This window comes from Semicossyphus pulcher, unplaced genomic scaffold (assembly GCF_022749685.1).
Source record: "Semicossyphus pulcher isolate SPU_LCO1_2020_fin unplaced genomic scaffold, fSemPul1.0.p SCAF_27, whole genome shotgun sequence".
In the NCBI taxonomy this organism is placed as follows: domain Eukaryota; kingdom Metazoa; phylum Chordata; class Actinopteri; order Labriformes; family Labridae; genus Semicossyphus; species Semicossyphus pulcher.
Genome location: NW_027211701.1, coordinates 3608141 through 3629627, shown reverse-complemented (window position 1 = coordinate 3629627; position 21487 = coordinate 3608141). Strand labels below are relative to the sequence as shown.

General features: G+C 41.3%; 1 protein-coding gene across 1 annotated transcript in view; it reads right to left on the bottom strand.

The window, feature by feature from the left end:
• sorcs1 (sortilin-related VPS10 domain containing receptor 1) overlaps nt 1-21487 on the bottom strand; it is a 185597-nt gene that overhangs the window by 6261 nt on the left and 157849 nt on the right. The window contains exons 17-25 of the mRNA XM_069676808.1: nt 18286-18399; nt 15579-15750; nt 13369-13555; nt 12597-12730; nt 9994-10117; nt 8211-8323; nt 5441-5575; nt 2829-2928; nt 2262-2367 (exon numbers count right to left, since the gene is read on the bottom strand). Of these exons, the coding sequence (XP_069532909.1) occupies nt 2262-2367; nt 2829-2928; nt 5441-5575; nt 8211-8323; nt 9994-10117; nt 12597-12730; nt 13369-13555; nt 15579-15750; nt 18286-18399 (1185 nt within the window). The remainder of the gene's footprint in view (nt 1-2261; nt 2368-2828; nt 2929-5440; nt 5576-8210; nt 8324-9993; nt 10118-12596; nt 12731-13368; nt 13556-15578; nt 15751-18285; nt 18400-21487) is intronic.

Sequence of the window (21487 nt, the reverse complement as noted above, 5' to 3'; positions counted from 1 at the left end):
GTTTAAAAAAAAAACCCCGCCCACACAAGCACGGTTAAAAAAAAATCCCCCTCCAAACAAAAACGCCAGAAACGCTGTCATGAGAACGCCACACCAACAGGTGGCGATACAACCCTGTCATGCAAAGAAGAAAAAGAAACTTGCGGCCAATCAAAAGTATGAAAACAATCTACTGCCAGAAGATGGGCTTCAGTGGCGCATCAAGGAAGGGGGACGACATATCAATATAGTGGACGAGAAACTGAACATATATGTGTAAACATGTAAAAAGTCCTGTTAGGGCCTGATCAGACAGAAAGCTTTTTGCAGGCTGTAAAACGCAAGGCACGCCGCACTGCCTTTTTTTTGTTGAAGCCTACAGTTAAAAAAAAACAGCTTGCTGTGCCTTTTTTTTCTGTTGTTCAGGCAACCACCGAATCATTAGCTGTCAGTTAGCTGTTAGTGGCTAACCGTTATATTGTAAACTGACAGAAGGCCCGCCTCTCCTTTCACCCGATTGGACAGTCAGGAAAAAATAGCAATGATGTCCGGCGCTTTTCTGCTCTGAGTTGAAGTTTTTTCAGATCGAGGCGCTCAGAACGTTTCCTAAAAAACCTGAGGCGTACAGAATGGAAAAACGTGAGGCGTTCTGCGACACAAAAGCAGCGCGCAAGAAGCGTCCCTCTCATTGAAAACTACGACTAAAAAGCCGCCGCCAGCTGCTAAAATGCATTCTGACTGATCGAACCCTTAGTAAGGTAAGATGCTTCACTGTTTTTCTCATTCCGTCATTTTGCAAGGATTGAGCCCATCATGAGTCCAAAACGCTGTTAACCCCGTCTACACATCTCCATGGAAACAGAGTTCCTAAAAGTCCTCACCCTGGAGTTTTACAAAAGATCAGTTTTCAGTGACCCAAAATGGCGTTTGTGTGTGGACGAAAGTCCAAAACGCAGAGAAAAAGCTACGTTTTGGAAAATACCTGCGTACGTGTAGACATGGCATGAGATTTTTATCTCTTAATTTATTCAATTTTTTTTAGCTGTTTTTCTTCTTTTAAAGTAAAGATGATTTAAACCAATAACTAAACGTTGTATAAAGCAGTTTCAGATCCCATATGTTCACACGACAGAATACCAGCAGGGGCCGCACGCCAAGCTCCTGCTAAGATAAGGTCACTCAGAAGGTCACTATCTGCAGGGGTCTCCTCCTCTTTAGAATTAACGGACCAGTAGTTAAAGGAAGTAAATCAACAAAATAAAGCAGTTTCAGGTAAAAACGTCCGTTTGACATTCTTAAGTAGTTCTACCGCTAACATAAGCTAGCATGTTTGAAGGTTGGCATCTCAGTCAGTGTTAAGCATTCTTGAGGTTTAACCATGAGCTGAATTATTTGCAGGGGTCTTTTGCTCTTCTAAACAGACAGACAAAGTAACACAGAGGAACACTCCTCGGCACAGGATGAGGGATGAGGGGACTGCCAGGTTGATCTACCATTCATTTTAGCTCAGCTGGTTTCTCTGATAACTTAACGCACAGACACCTGAAGACAACTAAAAAATGGAATCCAGTTAAAAGAGTATTACAAAAAAGTGATGGTGAACTCACTTTTAACAGTGGGAAAATAGTCATTGAGAAAGGTTTGAAATTCCAACCATGCACTCATACTTTTTTCAACCGTAGAGGAAGAAATTGACTGAGATTTTAATATGCAAGCTAAAGACTGCAGAGTGACTGGCTGTTGAAGCTTTCACTGTGAAGTATGCTGTTAGATCTGCAATAAGGAGTAAAAAATGTCCAAATGCACACTGCATGTAAATCTGTATTTATACTAAAACTAAGAACAATTAGGATTTTAAATCTGAAGTTTTATTCTGTCTCTGCTCTGCCACAAATCGTCTTCACCCTTCATGCCTTTTTCCTTGGTGCTCTACCTTGCTGAGGAGACATGATTTAACATTTGACAAAAGGTCAACCGGCTATGTTCAAAGGGCTTCATATTGATAGCGGCTGACGGCTGACTGACATTTCTTTTGCAAAGAATGACCCGATAAATGAATTTCCACAGGATACCTTCAGATGTGTGAGAGAAAAGCCAATTCGCCACTGAGGAGTGCTGGGTTTGTAGGAGCGACGTTTGACTGGCAGCTATCAACCTTCTCTGTAGCCTCGCTGGCAGCGTTTGCTTACCAAGCCGTCTGGATGCTCTGACACCTTTGAAACACCCCCCTATCACGTACAGTGTGATGACTATATAGACCCGACATTTCATGAACACTTTACCTCTTGAATTTGTAGATGACAAATACAGCTAAACCCAGAACCACTACTGATAGCAGCATTAGCATGGCAGAGCCACTGTGGTTCTCGCTGGTGTCCACTAGGGGCGCTGCAGACACAGGGGAGACAGAAGCCACAGGAGTATAAGCAGCACATCATCTGACACAACCTGTATTTCCACCCAGCTGAATCATGCAATGAGCAATCAACAGGATAAGTTAGACCTATGTAAATCATAGATGAATCATTTTAATATATGGACTTCTCTTACTCTTTATCTTATAAGCCCCTTTAGGACAGTAGCAGCATCCCCAATAGGAAGAGGCACACATACTTGTAACGATGCTCACTCTCTGAATGTCTCTGTGTAGCTACATGGTGGGAGCCAATCAGACACAGGGGTGGGGTTATTAGTTGAAGGGGGCAGCAAAAATATTAAAAATATACCTGACTCTACAGTATCTTGGTCTCCTCATAGTCTACATGCGTTATGTTCTGTCCCACTCACTACAGAAATACAAAAGCCCTCCTGCCTGCTCTAAACATACACTTGCAGCTATGTTTGTTTACCTGCTGATAGGTGTGCTGCGTAAACGGTGACCTGGACTCCTGGCCGCAGCGTGAACTGCACAAGGTTTTGGTTTAAGGCGCTGAGCAAAACCTCAGAGAGCTGTTGGGACAGAGAGAGGGACAGGGACATGGTTTCACTTCCAAGATCATCAAACATCAGACGCATCCATCTGTGGTTCTGACGAGCAATTTATTAACAGTGTCTGACATTTCAGAGCAAAAATGTTTGTGTCCTGATCCATCTCTGCGGAGGATTCATCATTTTTTTTCATGTAAGATTGAAAAATAATTGATTCCAAATATCACTTGCCCTTGACAGCACACCCGAAGGTGTTCTTTTTTAAATGTCTGCCTTGTCAGTTATGATTGACTGCCAAGCTGGACAAAAACACAGCAGCATATCCTGAAAGAAAGGTGTTAGCTTATGTCAAAGTAGCAGAAGAAGCTATGGACTTTTTTCACAGGAGTTAATAATAACTCTAACAATGGTTCTGTTCTGTTCAGGTGTCTGAGAAAGCCATGACAGGCAGTCAGCATGCACACAACCAGGGCCATGACATTGAAGCAGCTGAATGGAATGCAGCCATCATTAATGCTACTCTAAACACCTGCACTTTTCCTACTGTGATATGCTAAAAAGTCTTCTGTGAAAAAGGCCTATGATACAGGAGATGAAACATATTCTTTCATTCATTTGCAACTCTTTTTCTAGAGATATAAGTAAACAAATCGGCATGTTATGGACTGCAAACCAGAAAGCAACACAAATGAGTCAGAATAATGGCATTTGGATGTTTGAGGGCAACAGAGCAGGCTAAAAGCACAACATTGATATATTTAATCTCATTAGGATGACATGACAAACAGCGTCCTATTTACACATCCTCTATTTCAAGCCACATCTCCAGAGGCTCCAGACATCATGAAGGTTATCTTGCTTGTTTTATTTTTAAACATCCGTGACCCAAACAAACTTCGGTGTCCCGCCAGCAAGCCAACATCTGAGCTCTCCTGCAGATGTTGGAGTCTGTGGGGCTGTTCCACTGTGATGCATAATGCAGGGGTTGCACCCTCACTTGATCTCTGCTATCCAGACTGGCAAGTAACCATCTGCACTGAGAACATCTAGTATAAATCAGGCAGATTACCCAGACCCCAAGGTAAACTAGAGAAAGCCAGGGACATATCTTATTCACTCTCAGTCTTGTCCCCCACATAGCTGCCTTTTCAATCCCACAATAGCTGTCCCAATCCAGGGGCTGCGATCTTTGAAGGACGTATTTGAAGGCTGATTGCGTCACAGCGGTGCATCGAAGGCTGGCCCATTTTGAAGGCTCCTCCAGATGCAGCCGACAAAAGCGTCCTCCTTTTCCGACCTAAGGGTGCATCCTTCACGGCCCGCAGGAAATCCTCCATTGACCAGACCGTCTCATTTCAGTTCGGCTTTAGCGTCTACACAGGCTACGCGGCCAACGCATCCTCCGTAGACTGCCTCCTTCGAAGGCTGCAGCCCCTGGATTTGGACACAGCTAATAACAAACGTCAATCCCAAAGCGGTGATACTTAAACGCAGTCTAAAAATGAATGTCTTTCTTTTTAAATGTGCTTTTTTTCCCACTTAAATCCTCATTCATAAAACAAACATGTATGCAGCCGCAGAGAGAAGACACAAAACCTCTCTGCAGATCCCATTCTTCCCTCTGCAGTGGCTCCATTTATCTTATCTGCCTCATTTGCCAAATTAATTGTGATATGAGTAATTTCTGGGCTGCTTCATCCTCCCCTTTATATTCCTTAGAAGTTTAAATTTAGACTATGCTCTGACTAATTTCTTTTTCCCACTGTATACCAGGGTCAGTAAATCTATTATACATTCTAATAAGCAGAGCACGCTCTACACTTTTTAGATGCCAACCTTGAATGAAGATTTATTGCTGGCTAGCACAGGGAGAGGATCTTTCCAGGCGATCAACCAGGTGGGAGCCGGGAAGCAGAAGAGGAAAATCAAATTGATTTCCTTCCCAGCTTCCCGTGGAATTCTTCCCACAAATCCAACATTATTATCAGTCATTATCTATTATGTGAGGCTCTGAGCTAATTTGGTCCATCCTGATACGTCGGTGATTTAGTGACCTGATCAACCATAACAATTTCTTTGTCTGGCTCTTTCGAGACTCCCACCTCAACCCCCTCACAGGATGTGACTTGGGGGAGTTTAAAAGTCGTTCCCCCTGATAACTTGTTAATGCTTGTCAGGCTTATTGATGAGTCTATCGCAGAGATTCCTCAGGCGTGTGCCAGAATTAGACTCGTGGAAAGACCTGGACATGCTTCAGTGGATCAATACTGACATCTGCTGGAGGACGAGGGAACTTAAAGCTGGGACCTATTTCTTAGGGAGCAATTACTGGACAAGCTGCTGCTGTTAGAAAAAGGATCAACCATGACTCACAGAACAAGAAAAAAAGGCACCAATGCTTCAGACTTGTACACGGGGCTCAGGGCAGGATTAGAATAAGGATAACAAGCTGAAATCCATCCACCTACACAAATACTGTCCAAGGCTGTGAGACGAAATGACTCTGCAGGCGGAGCAGCAGTTTCTGTCTCACCTGATCTAAATGAGCAGAACTCTTCTCTGGTTTGCCCTCAGTCAGCTGTTTGTCAGGGAGCAGGAAAAACTCTGCTGCTGTGGGTAAACCTGGCAGGACGGTGACCAGCAGCTGGTCCTCTCTCACGCCCGTGGCCTGAAGGGAAACAAGAGGGGAAGGAGGGAAAAGAAAAGGAAAGAAAGGTGTAACCTGGATATCAAACCATAATACTCTATTAGAAGTAACTGAAATGGACTGTCAGGTACCATTCTTACCTCTTTGATCAGATTTTTTTTACATTTTAAAAACTCACTCAGACTAAGTGGCAGCATATCTATATGTTTTTTTGTTCACACAACATTTACCATTTCAGCCTGCACATGTAGTTAAAGAAAGGTTTTGGGAAATCTCATGAAAATACTCCCCAAAGTCAGGTATTGTTAGCTTCGTTTCAACATGGCTAGTCAGATGTCTACATGCAGGAGGACAGATTTCTCTTGACACGGGATATCACGTTTGTCTTGTTTACTATTGACGATGCCAACATTGACATTCACACAGTCTGTGGAACGCTCTGTTAAGGTCCACACCAGAGCAGGTGAGCGATCACAACAATAACTGTACAACTACTCCAGAACCAGACTTACAGAGTTCCGGTGACGAGGTCACATTAATATAATAGTTAAGAATTTATACTATAATTCATTTACATGACTGACATACTAAATAACATGGGGTGTATAACAATAATAGCTCCAACACTGCAGTGGTGCTGAAAGTCATGTAATGTACCGACTTGCTGGCTGTTAATTTTTTTATTATACACTCAACACAATAAAAAAGTTTTACAAGCAGCAGCCAGTGCCTTCAAACTTTTTAGTCTGTACTTGTAATTCTCTGGAATTACACAAAAAGGTCGTTTGCAGCCAACATGGAAGAATAAAAAGGCACACAGTTTTCATAAAAAGAAGCTACAACTGCTCATCAGTGAGATGTAATGTGCTACAGTACAGCGCTCTTTGTAGTCAAGGATGATTATAGCATGCATAAGAACATCTTCAATGCAGCAGTTGAACCTGTTAGCCCCGCCCCTTTCAGCCCTGAGCTCCAATAACAGTTGGGCTAGCTTGAACCAGCAGAACCTCGGTCCAATAAATTTTGTTTTGAAGTTTTGAAGTTTGATAAATATGTTGTTGTTGACCTGTATAAGCGTCTCTCAATTCGGTGTGTGTTTAATCTTCTCCCAGGTGCAGCAGTGCGTTCAGTGATCAGCTGCTTATATGGATCATAAAGCCTTTGCTGTGCACATGCTCTTGAAATAATTTGTTTTTAATAATTATCTAATCAGCTAAACAGAAACATTTTTCAAACTACTGAAATTACTTTTAACTTTACTCTCAGCAGACGGCCAAACAAAAAATCTACTTCCTGCACGCCGGCTACCTGAGGCTGGACATGACATTTAGTCATTTCTTGTTAATGGAAAACTTTGTCTCTTCCAAGTTTATAACAAACTGCCAAAAAGGAGCAAAAGAGATGCAGCAGTCACAGCCAGGAGTCAGAAATGGGTCACTAGAACCACTATGTTGTTTTGTCTCGAAAGTCCCTACGCATCAGGCCATATATACTTTCAAAAGCAGACAGCAAGGACAGCAGTCTCTAAGGGGAAAAGGGGACATATGGGCAAGAAGCGTTAATCTTGTTATGCTCAGTCTCCATGCAAAGATTGCGTAGCTTCTCTCTATCTGATGCTTGTTTTTGTTGATCTTCTCCGACCTACCAACGGTTCCTAAGGGGGGCGGGATTGAGGGATTGTTATTTTATTTTATTTATGTGAGAACCTTTCTGAAACCAAACCTGCTCTTGCCTTCAATATTGAGTATAAGCTCTCACTGCGTACGATCTGATCATAATCCATTCGAGTCCAAAAGTACTCCGACACCTGATTGGAAGCATCATGTAGCTGTTTTTTTAAGCCTTTCTGTTTTTGTCGTACCTTGCCTGTTAGAGAGTAAGTTATCACTGATTCCTGCAGCAGCCTCGGCGTCTTGTTCCAGCTCTTGCGTGGATTTTGTGCAGTGAATCTTTTGAATGTTTGAAGCTATCATGTCATATTTCCATCTGAATATATTTTTCCTTTTTTTTTTTTTTTCATGTTCTGCCTTCCAGGCTGAGGTTGTCATGTGAAGATGATGTCAGTAACAAATAACAAAACAGACATGCTCACTGAAGACTGAAGAGCCAGGGTGTATTTTTGGCATCAATTTTGATTTTGCTGGATCAAAAAGTGTGAAAATATGATGCAAGGCCGACAGATTGCTTCTTTCCTCAGAAAGTATTGACATCGAGAGGATGATGTGAAAAAAGAGAAAGCTAATGAGGCACAAACTCTACCTGACATGTCATGTGTGGGCTGAAATCATGTCTTACACTTGACAGGTCACAAAGCACTCAAATCTGAGCGTCCCTTCAGGTCAGTGCAGAACTCACATGAGGCTCATACTGACATTTATTCTTTGGTACGCTTCAACATCTACAACCTCGTTACTGTATGGCCATGAACTCACAGAGCGTGTGGGAGCCACTGCAATCAGCATGCTCTTGAACTGAATTTTTCCCTCTCCTCTCCCTCTTGCCTTGTCATTTATCTTCATAAAAGTCAGATTCATGTCTCAAAGCCTCGGGAGGTCACGCTGCACTCATAGTGCGTCAGAGGTCCAGTCGAGCACGGACAGTATTTACCAGAGTAAAGGACATTCTATCCATGAGAAGACCTCGGAGAGAGCTTTACCTGGATCAGAGAGTTCCTGATGACTCGGCTCACATCCAACCTCCATTCGGCAACATCGGGGTTGTGGTCGTCCAGGTTTGATGAAAAGGCGAGCAGATGGGATCGGAAATATTCTGGAGGGAGAAGAGTTGATGCATTTACTTTTCATCAGTCGTTAAATGTAGAGTTCAACCTTCGGCTCATGTGGATAAAAATCTGCCAACTCATTTAGAGGATAATTCCAGCTTAACTTCCTGTAGTGTTGATCATTTCAGATCTCATCAAACTAATGGTAGTTATATGGAAATATATAGCAACGTTGATACAGTGTAATGTAATCTGATTTCAGACCAACAGACGGGCCTTATAATAGAAAAAAAAGGGATGTGGTTCGGGGAAGATCAGACACAGGACTTTCCCACAGTTTGTTTACCTTGTTAGACCTACAGGTAACGTTTATTGTTTGAAGAAAGGATTTTAACCCAAACGTGATCTTTTCCAAAATCTAACTTGTTTCTGCAACTAACTTACTATTAACTAAACTGCAAAACCACATATAATTCTGTGTAATCTTAATTTTGCTAACTTGAAAGGCATTCAGGATGGCTGTGACATTTAAACAAAGGCATTGGCCCACAATGAGTGAATGAAGATTTGATGATGGGAGGAAGCCTGGATTTCTCACATCTAGTCCATAATCAATCGACTTAAAGTTCCAATTTACAAAGATCTCAGTTTCATTCTCTTTGGCAGCACCTATGGCAATAAAGGTAATTACGGGAGCAGACTTCCCAGATATCCAGGCAGTGTTGCATGTGTGACGTCAATCGTGTGTGACGGTCGCTTTCCTTTTGAAACTGTTTGCCTTCCTCTGAGCGTCCAATTTGTTTCTTTTTGTTTGGATTTTCACTTATTTTTGAAGTTGTATCTGTAGTCATCCAACTTTTCTTGTTGGTTATTCAGCCATAGTAGATTACTGTTTACTTGTAACACTTGCAGAGATCGGAAAAGCAGCCGCTTCGCTCCGCCTACCCTCTCTGGCAGACCAACCACTGCTGGCTGATGGAAAACGCATCACTAACTGGGCGCCGCTTTTGATTTTTTCCGCGAAGTACATGGTAAATGGGTCAGCTCCCCACGTGGATCAGATCTGTGCATCTCTAAACAATATTCATCAAAAAAAATCTCTTAAATAAAAACTAAAGAAAGGCAAGTCTGAACAGGTGGATCTTCAGCTCCTCTTCAAAGTTCTCTACGGGATCCCCAGATCTTAAGCCCAAAGGGAGAGGGTTCCAAAGTTGAGGAGCAATAGTTTCAGAAGCACAGTTTCCTTTAGTTTTGAGCCTGAAGCGAGCAACAAGCAACAAACTGTGATCAGAGGGCCTCAGAGGCCTGCTGCTGACGTAGGGCTGCAGTGGCTCTTTAATGTAGGGGTCCATGTGTACAAATGTTAAAGTTTTTGTTAATAATAAAGAATGTGTGTATTACTGTGTAAAAGTATAATATACAATGTGTCAAAGCTCCAGCAAGAAGTCTCATTTGTGATTGGTGTCTGGCAGAAAGTCTGTAGATATAATCTCACTGTTTACCCTCTCTCTGTCTTTAATACGTTTGGTGAACCTGATCGCTCATCTGACTGCTTGCTACAGTAACATATGATACCTTACCATATATATATGATGATTTATTAGATTAGATAGATGGTTTATTTATTAGATTGATTAGAAATGCATCTGTCGTATATTTCATCATAGCGGTGTGTTTACAAAGCTATAGATTCCCAGCAGAGATGCAGTCAACTCACCGTGGACAGCGATGGTTTTCCTGTCCTGCAGAATAGTATTCCCTGCAGACACCTGCACTGTGACTGTACTGATGCCTTCCCGGGAGAATGTGCATGCCATACTTCCCTCTAGGGTGATTAGAGGCTGCTGGGGGAGAAACAGAGAGAGAGAGAGGGTAGGGGAGGGAGATAGAGACGAGAGCGTGAGAGTCTGTGGGGTTCCGGTGAGAGACCCTTATCAACGGCTGGTCTCGCACTGATGTTATTTACACTACAGAGGTGTCAGCCTGCTGGCACACACACTCGCATTGACACACTCTCACACACACATGCACTGTCACACACTGAGAGCTTTGCAACAATCTGTGCCACGCTTCATACAGCGCAAGGGCCCACAGAGAGCTCCCCGTGTGACACCGGCAGCTCCTTCCTGTCATTACTCACATCTCCATTTGTTCTTCAAATAGCTATAAGATGCTAATACTGCCGCTGTTTATTACCACCTGACATAACAGGCTGTCCTTGTGGAGAGCCTCTGTTGGTGCTGAACAAACACATTTACACAATTATGAAGACAGATAGTGGAAGTGCAGCGTTGCTGCATTCAGTGCTTCCAGTGTTCAGTGCGTCTAAATCTGTTGGTCTGCAGAGACCGAGGTTGGTCTTTAAGTGTCTCAAAATCATCTAACAGCCTCTGCTAGCTATAAACATCTTTCTCAGACTCATGTAGTATTTTAGAAGAAGGGTTTTCCTCTGAAAGTAAACATATGAAGTGAAGATATTTTTTCTCTCATACCCTGAGAGCGGTGTTAATTTTCTTATTCTTTTCAGATCCATTCTTTCTTATGGCACTTATCGCCAAATACATAATTAATGTAACTTCCCTTCTGTTGGGTATTTGACTAATTTACTTATTATAATCATTAACTACAATAATCAGTCACTGATTCTGGGTAACCGTGACATTAGGGACTTTAAGCAGCGATGGTTTAAGGGACACTACAGCGTTGGAGAAAAAAAAATCCACTTTGTAGCCCAGCTGTTTACTACGAGAGAAAGACTGGTTTTCCGTAGTCTGTACAATGTAGTGTAAGCAGATCAGAGCTGTTTCGGGGGGGTGCAAGGCCCTGTGCAAACTTGACTCTATTTATTATTTATTCAGTAGGCTAAGGAGACTGCAAGTTTTTAATATGGGACGCACCGAACCAACGAGAGGGAGAGGCGGTGAGGGTCAGAGAGATGATTCAGAGTGTGATCTACAAGCAGTTTATGATCAATTCTAATAATGTGATCCAGCAGTGAGCAGTTTATAATCATGTAGCGCAGTAAGGGCACCGATCTGTGCGTTTCTCATGCTCTGTACCTAGCTCAATAACATTGCGATCTGTCCGTGTCTCCGCGCACAGTTAAAGTATAAACTATGTCTCGACATGCTGTCATATGTCCATATGCTGTGTAGTTCTTATATTTCACTGATACAGACAGAGCTGTAGAAGGGCATCAGGCTTCCTGATCAAACTAAGTTTCATAACACGTTATCACTTCAGTCTGTACTCACACGCTACCTCCCTCCCTCCCCCCTCTGTGCTCTTGTGCAGCAGCTGTCCCCCACTCCGTGCCGCGAGTCTGCATCACGTTTTTTTGTATTAGCCTATACGGTGCATTTTTAAGTCTTATTACGATGCACAATAGAATTGACATACAGGAATTTCATTTTTAGAATCATGGAGTTGCCAGGTATTCGGTTTTCCCATGGAATTGGGCTACTTTTTAAGTGTTGTTGCGGACCCTGGCCGAGGCCCTGTGCGGTTGCACACTTCGCACAGCCCATGCGACAGTTCTGAAGCAGATAATCATACAATTTTTTATCACATTTGACACTGTCATTCTACATTTCTGGACCTGTTCATGTCATAAAGTACCGTAAACTCCTCATCTGTTTATATATTGCCATGTAAAGCATATAACAAGTGCTCTCAGTCAATTTTAAGAGACATTGTAGCAGACTGTTGTTACAAATTGTAGCTTAGATTGATATATTGTATCTATTGTTGATATATTATCTCTATATTGAGATATGGCAACGCGTTGGAATGTTTCACGGGCGGTGTAGCCGTCGCTGCTTGATGTGATGTCCCTATTGTCTATGGGAAGACACTTTGCAGGTTGTTTTTTTTTCAATCTTTCTTTTCCTCCATATCATAATTTTTCACCACCTTGAGGACAGAATCATTTCTGCTCCGCCTCACTTCAAAAGGGAAGGCAACAGAAGTTTCAAGTTTTAAATCTGCATTAGATACCAAGATGGTATTTTCTAACCCTTCAACTCTGCAGGACTGATGAGCTCTGCTTGGCAGCTTTAAACACTATTGGAGCAGTTTAAAGTAAGAATACATGACGATTCACATCAGTGGCTAACAGTAATTAACCTGCTTTGTGTCTCTGATAAGTTAGCATGCGCTGCATTTTTATCAAAGCTGATAAACAAGGCCGCAATTTTTGCAACCTGGATACACAGAAATAGCTTAACAAAATAATGATTCTCACTTTTTGGAGCAGAAGAGTCAGCAACCTACTTAATTGCAAACAAAAGTAAAAGTGGGAAAGTCTGGAGCGTACAGTACCTCTGTGTTATTTCCGATCCACCAGATGTAGGTGACCGTTCCCACTTGGCTGGGCAACAGAACTGCAGTCAGGTTCACTTCCTTATTCCTCACCGCCACAAAGGGAGCTGAGAGATGGATATACTCCAGCTGACCTACTCAGGCACACATATACATCACAGAGTGAACTCAATGGACTCCACCGCAATGTGCCAAAAAAAAGAAAAAAAAAAACTTTATAGTTTCAAATGAAAAAAAAAGAGGTTGCGAGGGTGTATAGGCGGATGAGGTGGGGGCGACTGTGTTTAGCATTCTCCCCTGTTCTGGGACCGTTGGCTGCCATCTGTGTGTTATTTTTCATCCGTGGCACTCCTGAGCCTGCCGTAGCTCTATTTGTTGGGCTGGCACATAGGATTGACAGATTGGTGGGGGCAACTGCTCCCTGATCAATAAGTCAGTTCCGATACATCTGTCACCCCTTGAATACACCAGGGGTGGTCAGCCCCGCTACATATGAGGCTTCTGTCGGCCGAGCGTCTGTGAAGCATACGCTGGCTTGAGTAGAAGTGTGCTGGGATTTGTTCTATCTCACTTGTTTGCTGGTTATGGTCGGAGAACATGTTCTGTGCAGAGATAAAGCACAGAATGCGGTAGACTGTGTTCAGGCTGACAGCAGCAATTCTACTGAATGTGATTAAAGTAGAAAGCAAACAGACGCGAAAGCAATAGAATATCCTATATCAATAAGTACATGTTTGTACACAGAAACACTTAATACTCCTCATTGTCTCACATGTCACATGCAGGTAGAGCATGGCGGTCTCTGAGCCAAGGCTGTTCTCCCCGGTGGCAGTCACCCGGTAGATCCCTACGGATTTGTAGATGTGTTTGATCCCATCCGCAATGGAGCTCACATTGGAGTAAGTCAGAGCGTGGCCGTCTCCGAAGTCAAGCGTGATGCTTGTCCTCGCCCCGTCGCCCTGCACAGGACAAACACTTTCAGGGACTCTGCCCATTATCACCGACAGATTCACTCAGGTCTAAAGTTACCTGTTACTACAGTATATTCATAGACTGTATAAGAAGTGGACAGAGCCACAGTGTTGTCACCCCTTGGTTTGTTGACTACTATTGTGAAGCTTTGAGTTTGGCATTTTGGCTGTCGCCATCTTGTTTTTTTGGAGGCAGAAGTTACCATGTCTGGAGGAAAGGGGGGAGACACATTGCTAGGCCTGTAAGCTTTGGACAGGTCATGATGGTTGTGACTTTTGAGTCACAGGTAGCAACACCCTGCTATATCCTCTATTCTAAACAGTACCACAATTTACAACAAGAACATGACTTAAAACTAGCGGATGAGACCATAAACCCGTTAGAAAAAGCATTTACTCAGGATATTTACTCAGAAGTAGAGAAGGGTTTCTGTGTCCTTCTATACCAGGGGTCTGTAACCTGCTCCTGGAGAGCTACCTTTCTGCGTGTTTCAGGTTTCTCCGTACTCTAACATACCTAATTTGAATGATCTGCTCGTTATCAACCAACTGAAGCGTCTCAGGGGATTGATGATGACTTGAATCAGGCTTGTTAGAGTGCGAGAGCAACCTCAACCTTTTGCAACAAGTCAAGTCGCCCCCTGCTGGCCATTAGGAATAACTGTCAAATTCTACACCTCTTTTACTTCAAGGGTTGTCACTGTGGTTCATCATGCTAAAAAAAGTACTCATCATAGTATATAGTAGTTTACATAGACAGCTCCACAAAATAGTTTATATAGTTAAAAAAGGTGATATTTAAAAAATAATTTTCATGTTTCTTTAGTACAAAGCTCATGTAATGTGAATAACCTGCATCATGTGAGTGTCTTCTTAGGAAAAGGTTGCACCATCTTCAATAATTTTGCGTCTTCAGGAACTATCTTTGCTTTGTGAAAACTTTAGTTATGTGTGAAGTGATTACTTGGACAGGTGTTGCATTGAACCTGTGTAACCAGAATGTTCCAAAAATAAGGAGATACATTAAGTTTATTCGTTTCATTTTTTCCCATTACAAAATATCATAATTTTAATTCATTCACACGTACTCATAATCGATTTTTAGGTTTGTTTCCAGGGGAACTGTTCAGTGAGGCTTTAATTGTAAGATACGTCTAAATCTGATTGCAAAGCCTAAATTAAGCCATCCTCTGAAGGCACAATACATGGCAACCAGCAGCTTCTGTGGTCTGAAGAGGTTAAAGGGGACATATTTTAGCTATGCTATCAATTATCTATTATTCTAATGTGTTTGTGAATCATGTTGGTAAAGTTTGTTTTGTTTTAAAAATTTTATATATATTTAAATTGAATTATTTTTCGGAACCTCGCCTTCCTCCTGAAACAAACAAGCCGTTTTGCCTTAGCCACAATTGGAGTTACTGCATAACCGTGTGCAATCCCATGTGTCACTCCAAAGTTGTAGAAAACACAGCTGCTCTAGGATCAGTTATTCAGCCTTATATGTGCGAGCCAGAATCGCTAGGAGGTATCAGAATGGTACGTTGAAATCTTGACAATGACTTGACTACTAGTTCAAGAAGGCAGCCTGAGGTGAATGACGGTGAATGACGATTGGTCGATTCCAGCGAAAGCGAGGTTCTACATAGAAACCTGCAACTGTTCTGAAAGGCCCAATTCAGAGGCGACCTTTTAAACATGTCATTCTGGAAAGACACAGAATTATGCAGTTTTCACTTTTTCACTGTGAACAATAACCACCCAAGCATGTGAAACCCATGCAAAATATGAGAATATCCGTTTAAAAGATATGGCCCCTTTAATAATGTGGTTTGTTGACAACCCACCCACCCATGCTGCCTCCTTAAAGTATGAACATCCACTATTTAATGTTGAGTTTTCTCGACAATACTAACACGTCACACTCTAGCCTTGTTTCCATCAATATAATGACATTTAGTCGGTGTGACAGTTCATGAGGCTTTTGGAGAAGTACAGAAAAACAGATTACCTCCTCCAGAAAAACAAGGAAGGTGACATTGGCGCCCAGCGTGGCCGACAGGGTGCCCTCGCTTGTAACCAGGTGGAGGCCTTTGGGCGCTTGGATGGGACACTGCTGCCTCCTGGCTGTGTACTCAACACTGACTCCAGCTGTACAGTTATTAGAGACCACTTTCCTGTAGCTGTAAAAAAGACGAAAAAGCTTAGACATGTAGATATGACTGATTTCACATTCAGGAGAACAGTCTGCACTCTGTCCCCCTGACATGCATAAAATCCGGTATAGGAGAATAAAACATTTGACGGTGTGTTCTGTGTTTTATCAAGAGTTACAGTGGCACTTTTTTTGAAAAGATATCTTGTGGATTAAATGCTGAATGCAATTTGTCAAAGCTGTGAGCATCATTTACATTGTACTGGGTTGGCAGTGGATTAAATTGGAGTTGGAAATCTAAAACATTGGACAAATAAAACCAAACAAAAGAACACTTTGCACATTCATTTTATGAGACAGATGCGTAGGAGAGGAAGAAGAGGAAGTAAAATTGCAAAAACAGACTCCTGCATGCTGTCCTTTTATTAAGATTATGTTTTTGGAGAGTGGGAAAGACATGCAGCAAAGGGCAGGAGTCGAACCAAGGGCCGCTGCATAATGTTTATAAATGCATGTCAGACTTTGATTTTGAACATTTAAATTGTTTAAGTTTCATGTTTAATCTGGCTACAATGCCCTATATTATTACGGAACAACCCACATGTTAGAGATGCTTTAATGGGCATTTATCCTTTAATAAAATAAAACAGGTTGCCCCATGGAGATAAGCTACAACATGACTCCAAGTAACAACCAACTAGTTACAGATGACCTTATAGGTGTCGATCAATGCCTGTATATATAGATGGACAATGCGTCTCCATCTTCTCTCATTGTACGAAAGTGATCCCAAAATAGCCCCTGTGTTAGGCGCCGCAATCTTGCGATGGTGACGTCACTTGGAGCCAGAGTCTGCGGAGTATAGATCACGATAAGAACTAACTATAATGACAGAAACCATGTTTGAGAAAAGTGTATTTGGCGTGTATTTTGATTTTATAGTTTGACTCATGTCCCATCTGTTAACATGGAGGAGGCGGGCTTTATGACCTATACTGCAGCCAGTCAGCAGGGGGCGCTTGAAATGTTTTGGCTTCACTTTTAGGGGGCTGTCATGTCATCCATCTATATATACAGTCTTTGGTGTCCATCATAAGATGTCACAGAACCATGTTGGTATACAGCAGTTTTGTATCATTTTAAGGCACTTTTGCACCACAGTAATGATGTAGTGACCTAATTTAAGCTAGCCTACTACATTGTGCTTTAATAAAACCTGACCTTTGCCAGGTTTCTTGTTGGATTTTGTAGTTTGTGCTTGTTTCATTTGTTAATTCTCTCATTCAGGATATGAAAGTGCCAATGCCGGTATCCTAAAGAAAAGCCTCTGTTGTGCACTCTTGTTTTTCTCTAGGTGTCTTTTGTGCAACACCATCCTTGAAGTTCAAACCGCAGCTAAGTTTAAACAAGGACATATAGAGAAGAGTAAATGTAGAGAGACTGGCTGTGTCTGAAACTACTTCCAAGTGGGCTATAATCATTGTCAATACTAGAGTCAAACATGTATCCACGATACAGTGCCCTAAATGTGCCACAACTGACTAACATCAGCCTTCCCCATAGTATCATTATTGTTGCTGCTAATGCTAATAGTAGACCTGTTGACTTCAACTGTTACAATTACGATTACCTCAGCCTTTATCATTACTCTGCTTCTCCGCTTTATTTATTTATTTATTTATTTTGCTAATCTTCACCCTAGTGTACCACTATCATTGGCATTGTAACCATAAGTATGTGTCTGTTGTTGTTCATGTAACAAGGACATATGTTGTTGTTGCTCTCTTTGCCTGTTTCTATCCTGCATCTCCTTCTATCCCATTTTCGGCCCATCCAGTCGAGGCAGATGGCTGTTCACCATGAGTCTGGTTCTGCTCGAGGTTTCTGCCTGTTAAAAGGAAGTTTTTCAGCCAATGTGCCGAATATTGCTAAGTGCTACTCATGGTGATTTATGTTGGGCCACTCTTTAAATAACATAATAAAGAGTCGGTCTGGACCTGCTCTTTCTGTAAAGTGTCTCGAGATAACTCTGGTTATGATTTGGCGCTATACAAATAAAGTTTGATTGATTGATTGAACTGAAAGATGAAAGCAGTGTCCACTTTAAGAAGAAAGCATAAGTGTTAATTTATATGAAACTGTTTTCATTTGCAGAATGAATGTTAGAATTGTTCAAAGGCAGGTAGGCTCCTGTGACCCTGCACAGGATAAGCGGTATAGACTTTGGATGGGCTTAAAGGACATCTTGGACTAACTGGCTTGGAAGTTAAAATGATCGAAGTTCTAAAAAAGCTACTAAATAGAACTGAAGTTGTTTTGTCAGAAATAATACATTCTTGAAAAGCTATAGTACTTCACACACTCTCACACTGCACAGTGTATTATTATATAGTTTTATCATTTTTCAAGTTCTTCACATGACACAAACTTTGGCCTTCAGTACATCAGTATCCATGCTGGACTTTTTTAAAAATGGGCATGTTTGATGATCAGCCCACATTTTTTCGCTGCATTAACTAAAATGCATTGTTAATTTTATCTTTAATACCTACACCCAGCTTACCCAGTGCTGTTAAGGAAAGTCATGCCTGTGGTGCAACTCCTGGACATCGTTGATGGATGGAACCAAAAGGCGGGGGTGCACTTGCCGTTTGTCCGTCTCTCATAGCCATAATCACTGTAATGATTGTGAGCAGAAAGAGTTATTCAGTGAGGGACTACGGAGGAGCAAGTCAAATATGCAAATAATCCTGAGGCTGCATTTGGAAAATTCAACTCTTCAACAAAAGTTAAAAAGAGTATTCCAAGTGTTTGACAAGTACCTCATTCATGTGATATCACTCATAGACAAGCCAATCAAAAGATAATATATTCCAAGCTGCAAAAAACGGCCTAACTGAATATTGAAACTCTGATACAGATTTGTGGGAAACACATGTTATTTTTCCATCGACTGCACCGCAGCTACAGCAAACATTTCTGAGCCTATTTGGTGCTTTTTAAATACAGCCCACGAGTTGTTTGTCCCATAAATTAAAAGGCAGAGCAGCGCTGTGTCCCCAAAATGATGGGGACAAATTGCCCCAATTAGTCCGACATGCACACAGATGCAAAAAGTGTTGTGATTGTTAATGAAAGCTATTAGGCTTGCTGATTTATGGTTTTGATGGTGCTTATTCAAAGAGCTTCCTCACTCAAGAGACCTGCAGATCTGGGACCACAGTAAGAAAAAAAGCAACATTAATACAGCTGATAATTTAGAAAGCAGGTTGTGAGGATGTGGAAAAACATTCTGTAATAGTAGTTTTAATATAAAGTATCTCTTCAAAAAGAAGCTGTGAAAATGATGATTTTTCCTCTAAATGTTTTGACCTTAAAGCGGCTACAGATGTAAACATTCGGGTCAAATCAATTGAATATCTTGTAATTAGTACACACACTCTGCCTCACAAACACACACTCACTTAAACCCTCACACACCTGCCTTTTGGCCAAAGTAAAACAAAGCTCACCAGAGAGGTTTAGACTAGGGTTGCAACTAACAACTACTTTGATAACAGGTTAATATGTCGGTTATTTCTACGATTCATCGATTATTAATCAGATAAAAAGAAAAAAAAAGCTCAATTTTAGTATTAGCATTGAATTCAAAACATTAAAAAAAATTATATCTTGTTTTCTTGTACCATGCAATGTTAATATATCAATTATGTAACTCAATTAACACTACAATAAAAAAGAACATTGGGGAGGCAGCCATGAACTGAGTAGGGAAATGTAACTAACCAAAATATATTTAATCAGATATGTTTCTGTTGTGAATAAATAAAAGATTCACTTTAGTCTGTCGCACTAGCGGCATGAAATATTCAATAACTCCATAACATCATGTTACACTCCGGTGTCTGTCCGACTGAATATCAGCTAATTAGATCAGATTAGATTAGTGTCCATTCTGACAGACAAACACGCGATTACAAGTTCATTTAAACACAATGTGACTGACAGAAATATGTTCTGTCAGTTTTCTCTCCATGTTGTGATGTTTAATGAAGCAAGGCATCAGCTTTATCAAGAGTTAGCGTTAAATTAGCTTTTCCAGTGGCATTAGCTTATTAACAGCTTTGCTACCACGGTATACTGTCCTCCACTGCTTCATCAGCAGCCCGGCTATGGGCCCATCACAAAATGGAGAGGACTGAAAATAGACGGAGTTTCAGTCCGTTACGTTTGTTTTTAAATTAACGCTAGAAACCGTAATTGTGTGTTTGTCCTTGTAAGTGAACACTAATCTATCAGACACATCATCAGCGCTGTACAACAAACAGATACTACTCAAATAATTCATGTTTATCCCAAAGAAGACCAGAGATGTTTTAACTTCCTGTAATTCATCACGTGAGCTACACAAGCCGCGGCATTGGCTGGCTGCCCCCAGTGACGTTTTCACAGCGCATGCAGTGCATCATAACATAGACCCAACTAATCGATGATGAAATTCATTGCCAACTATTTTAATCATCGATTTTAATCGATTAGTTTTTGCAGCCCTAGTTTAGACATGATTTAAGCATGATTTACAGCATGACAAACGGGGGACCTTTAAAATGTCCCCTGATGGCTTGTTGGTCCCCTTTTGGTGAATATGTAACAACATCAAGGCACACACACACACAAACACACACACACACACTCTCTCTGCAGGTACATGTTTAATCAGTTGACTGGTTTCCATTTATCAGCAGCAGCCTCTGCCAGAGCTGCTCTACAACTACAATCTGGAGGATGTTAACCATGACGGTGATCTCTTATCTTTTAATCCCTCACTTAAACCCAGTTTCCTTCGACCTTATATGTAAAATATATTTTCACTTCTTATAAGGCTGAAAGTGAGTGCAGGATGCCTGAGAAATACCTGGTTAACACTGACCAACTTGTGCCGTTTTATTGTTCTCACTTTTGTTATCGGTCTTTGAAATCATCACTAATTCAATAGTAATTAAGAATTCTTCTGCATGCAAAGAAAGATTTAACTAAATCACTTCCCCCTCTAATTGTAAAAGTTATCACATTCCCTGTTTTGCAGGTTTTGTCACTTTAACTTTTTTAAAGCTTAATTATCTTAATTTATGAAACTTACCTTGCCTGAAAAAAACTAATTTTTTTTTTTCTCTCAATTTATCCTGAGATTTGTCTTGCTCTATTTTCAATTATGGCAGCAGCCCATGAAACTTTCATTATAGTGAAGTGAGACTGCACACATTCCTGTGGTTTCTTTCTATGTTGGTGTCTTTACTGCTCTGGAATGATGCCTTAAAACTGCTTACACTGCTCACAGTAGGGGCTGAATCGGGCCATAGGATAACACAATCTGTGTATAGGAAGTAAAAATGCCCATTGTTAAACCTGCTGCTGCTGAAATAATCGATAATCGGTAAATGCAAAGTTTTCAGTATGCAGATACAATACGTGATTGGCACAAGAGATTCTTACATTGGGGACAAATGGGTTTTCTTCTATAGTTAAACATACAGTAGCTCCTTGCGGGGTTGAGTAGCACTTTGTAAAAAGCAATGGTCCCAGCTGTTTTAGGAAGTCATTTATCCATACAATGTATTATTTGTGAGCTGTTCACTAGGATTTGCAGAACATCTTCAGTAGAAACTGTCAGGCTCAGGGCCACTTGCCACAGACGGAGCATCTCAGCAGGAGAAAAACTAAAAATACCATAAAACTTTAAACACTCACAAAACCATTTTTATCTT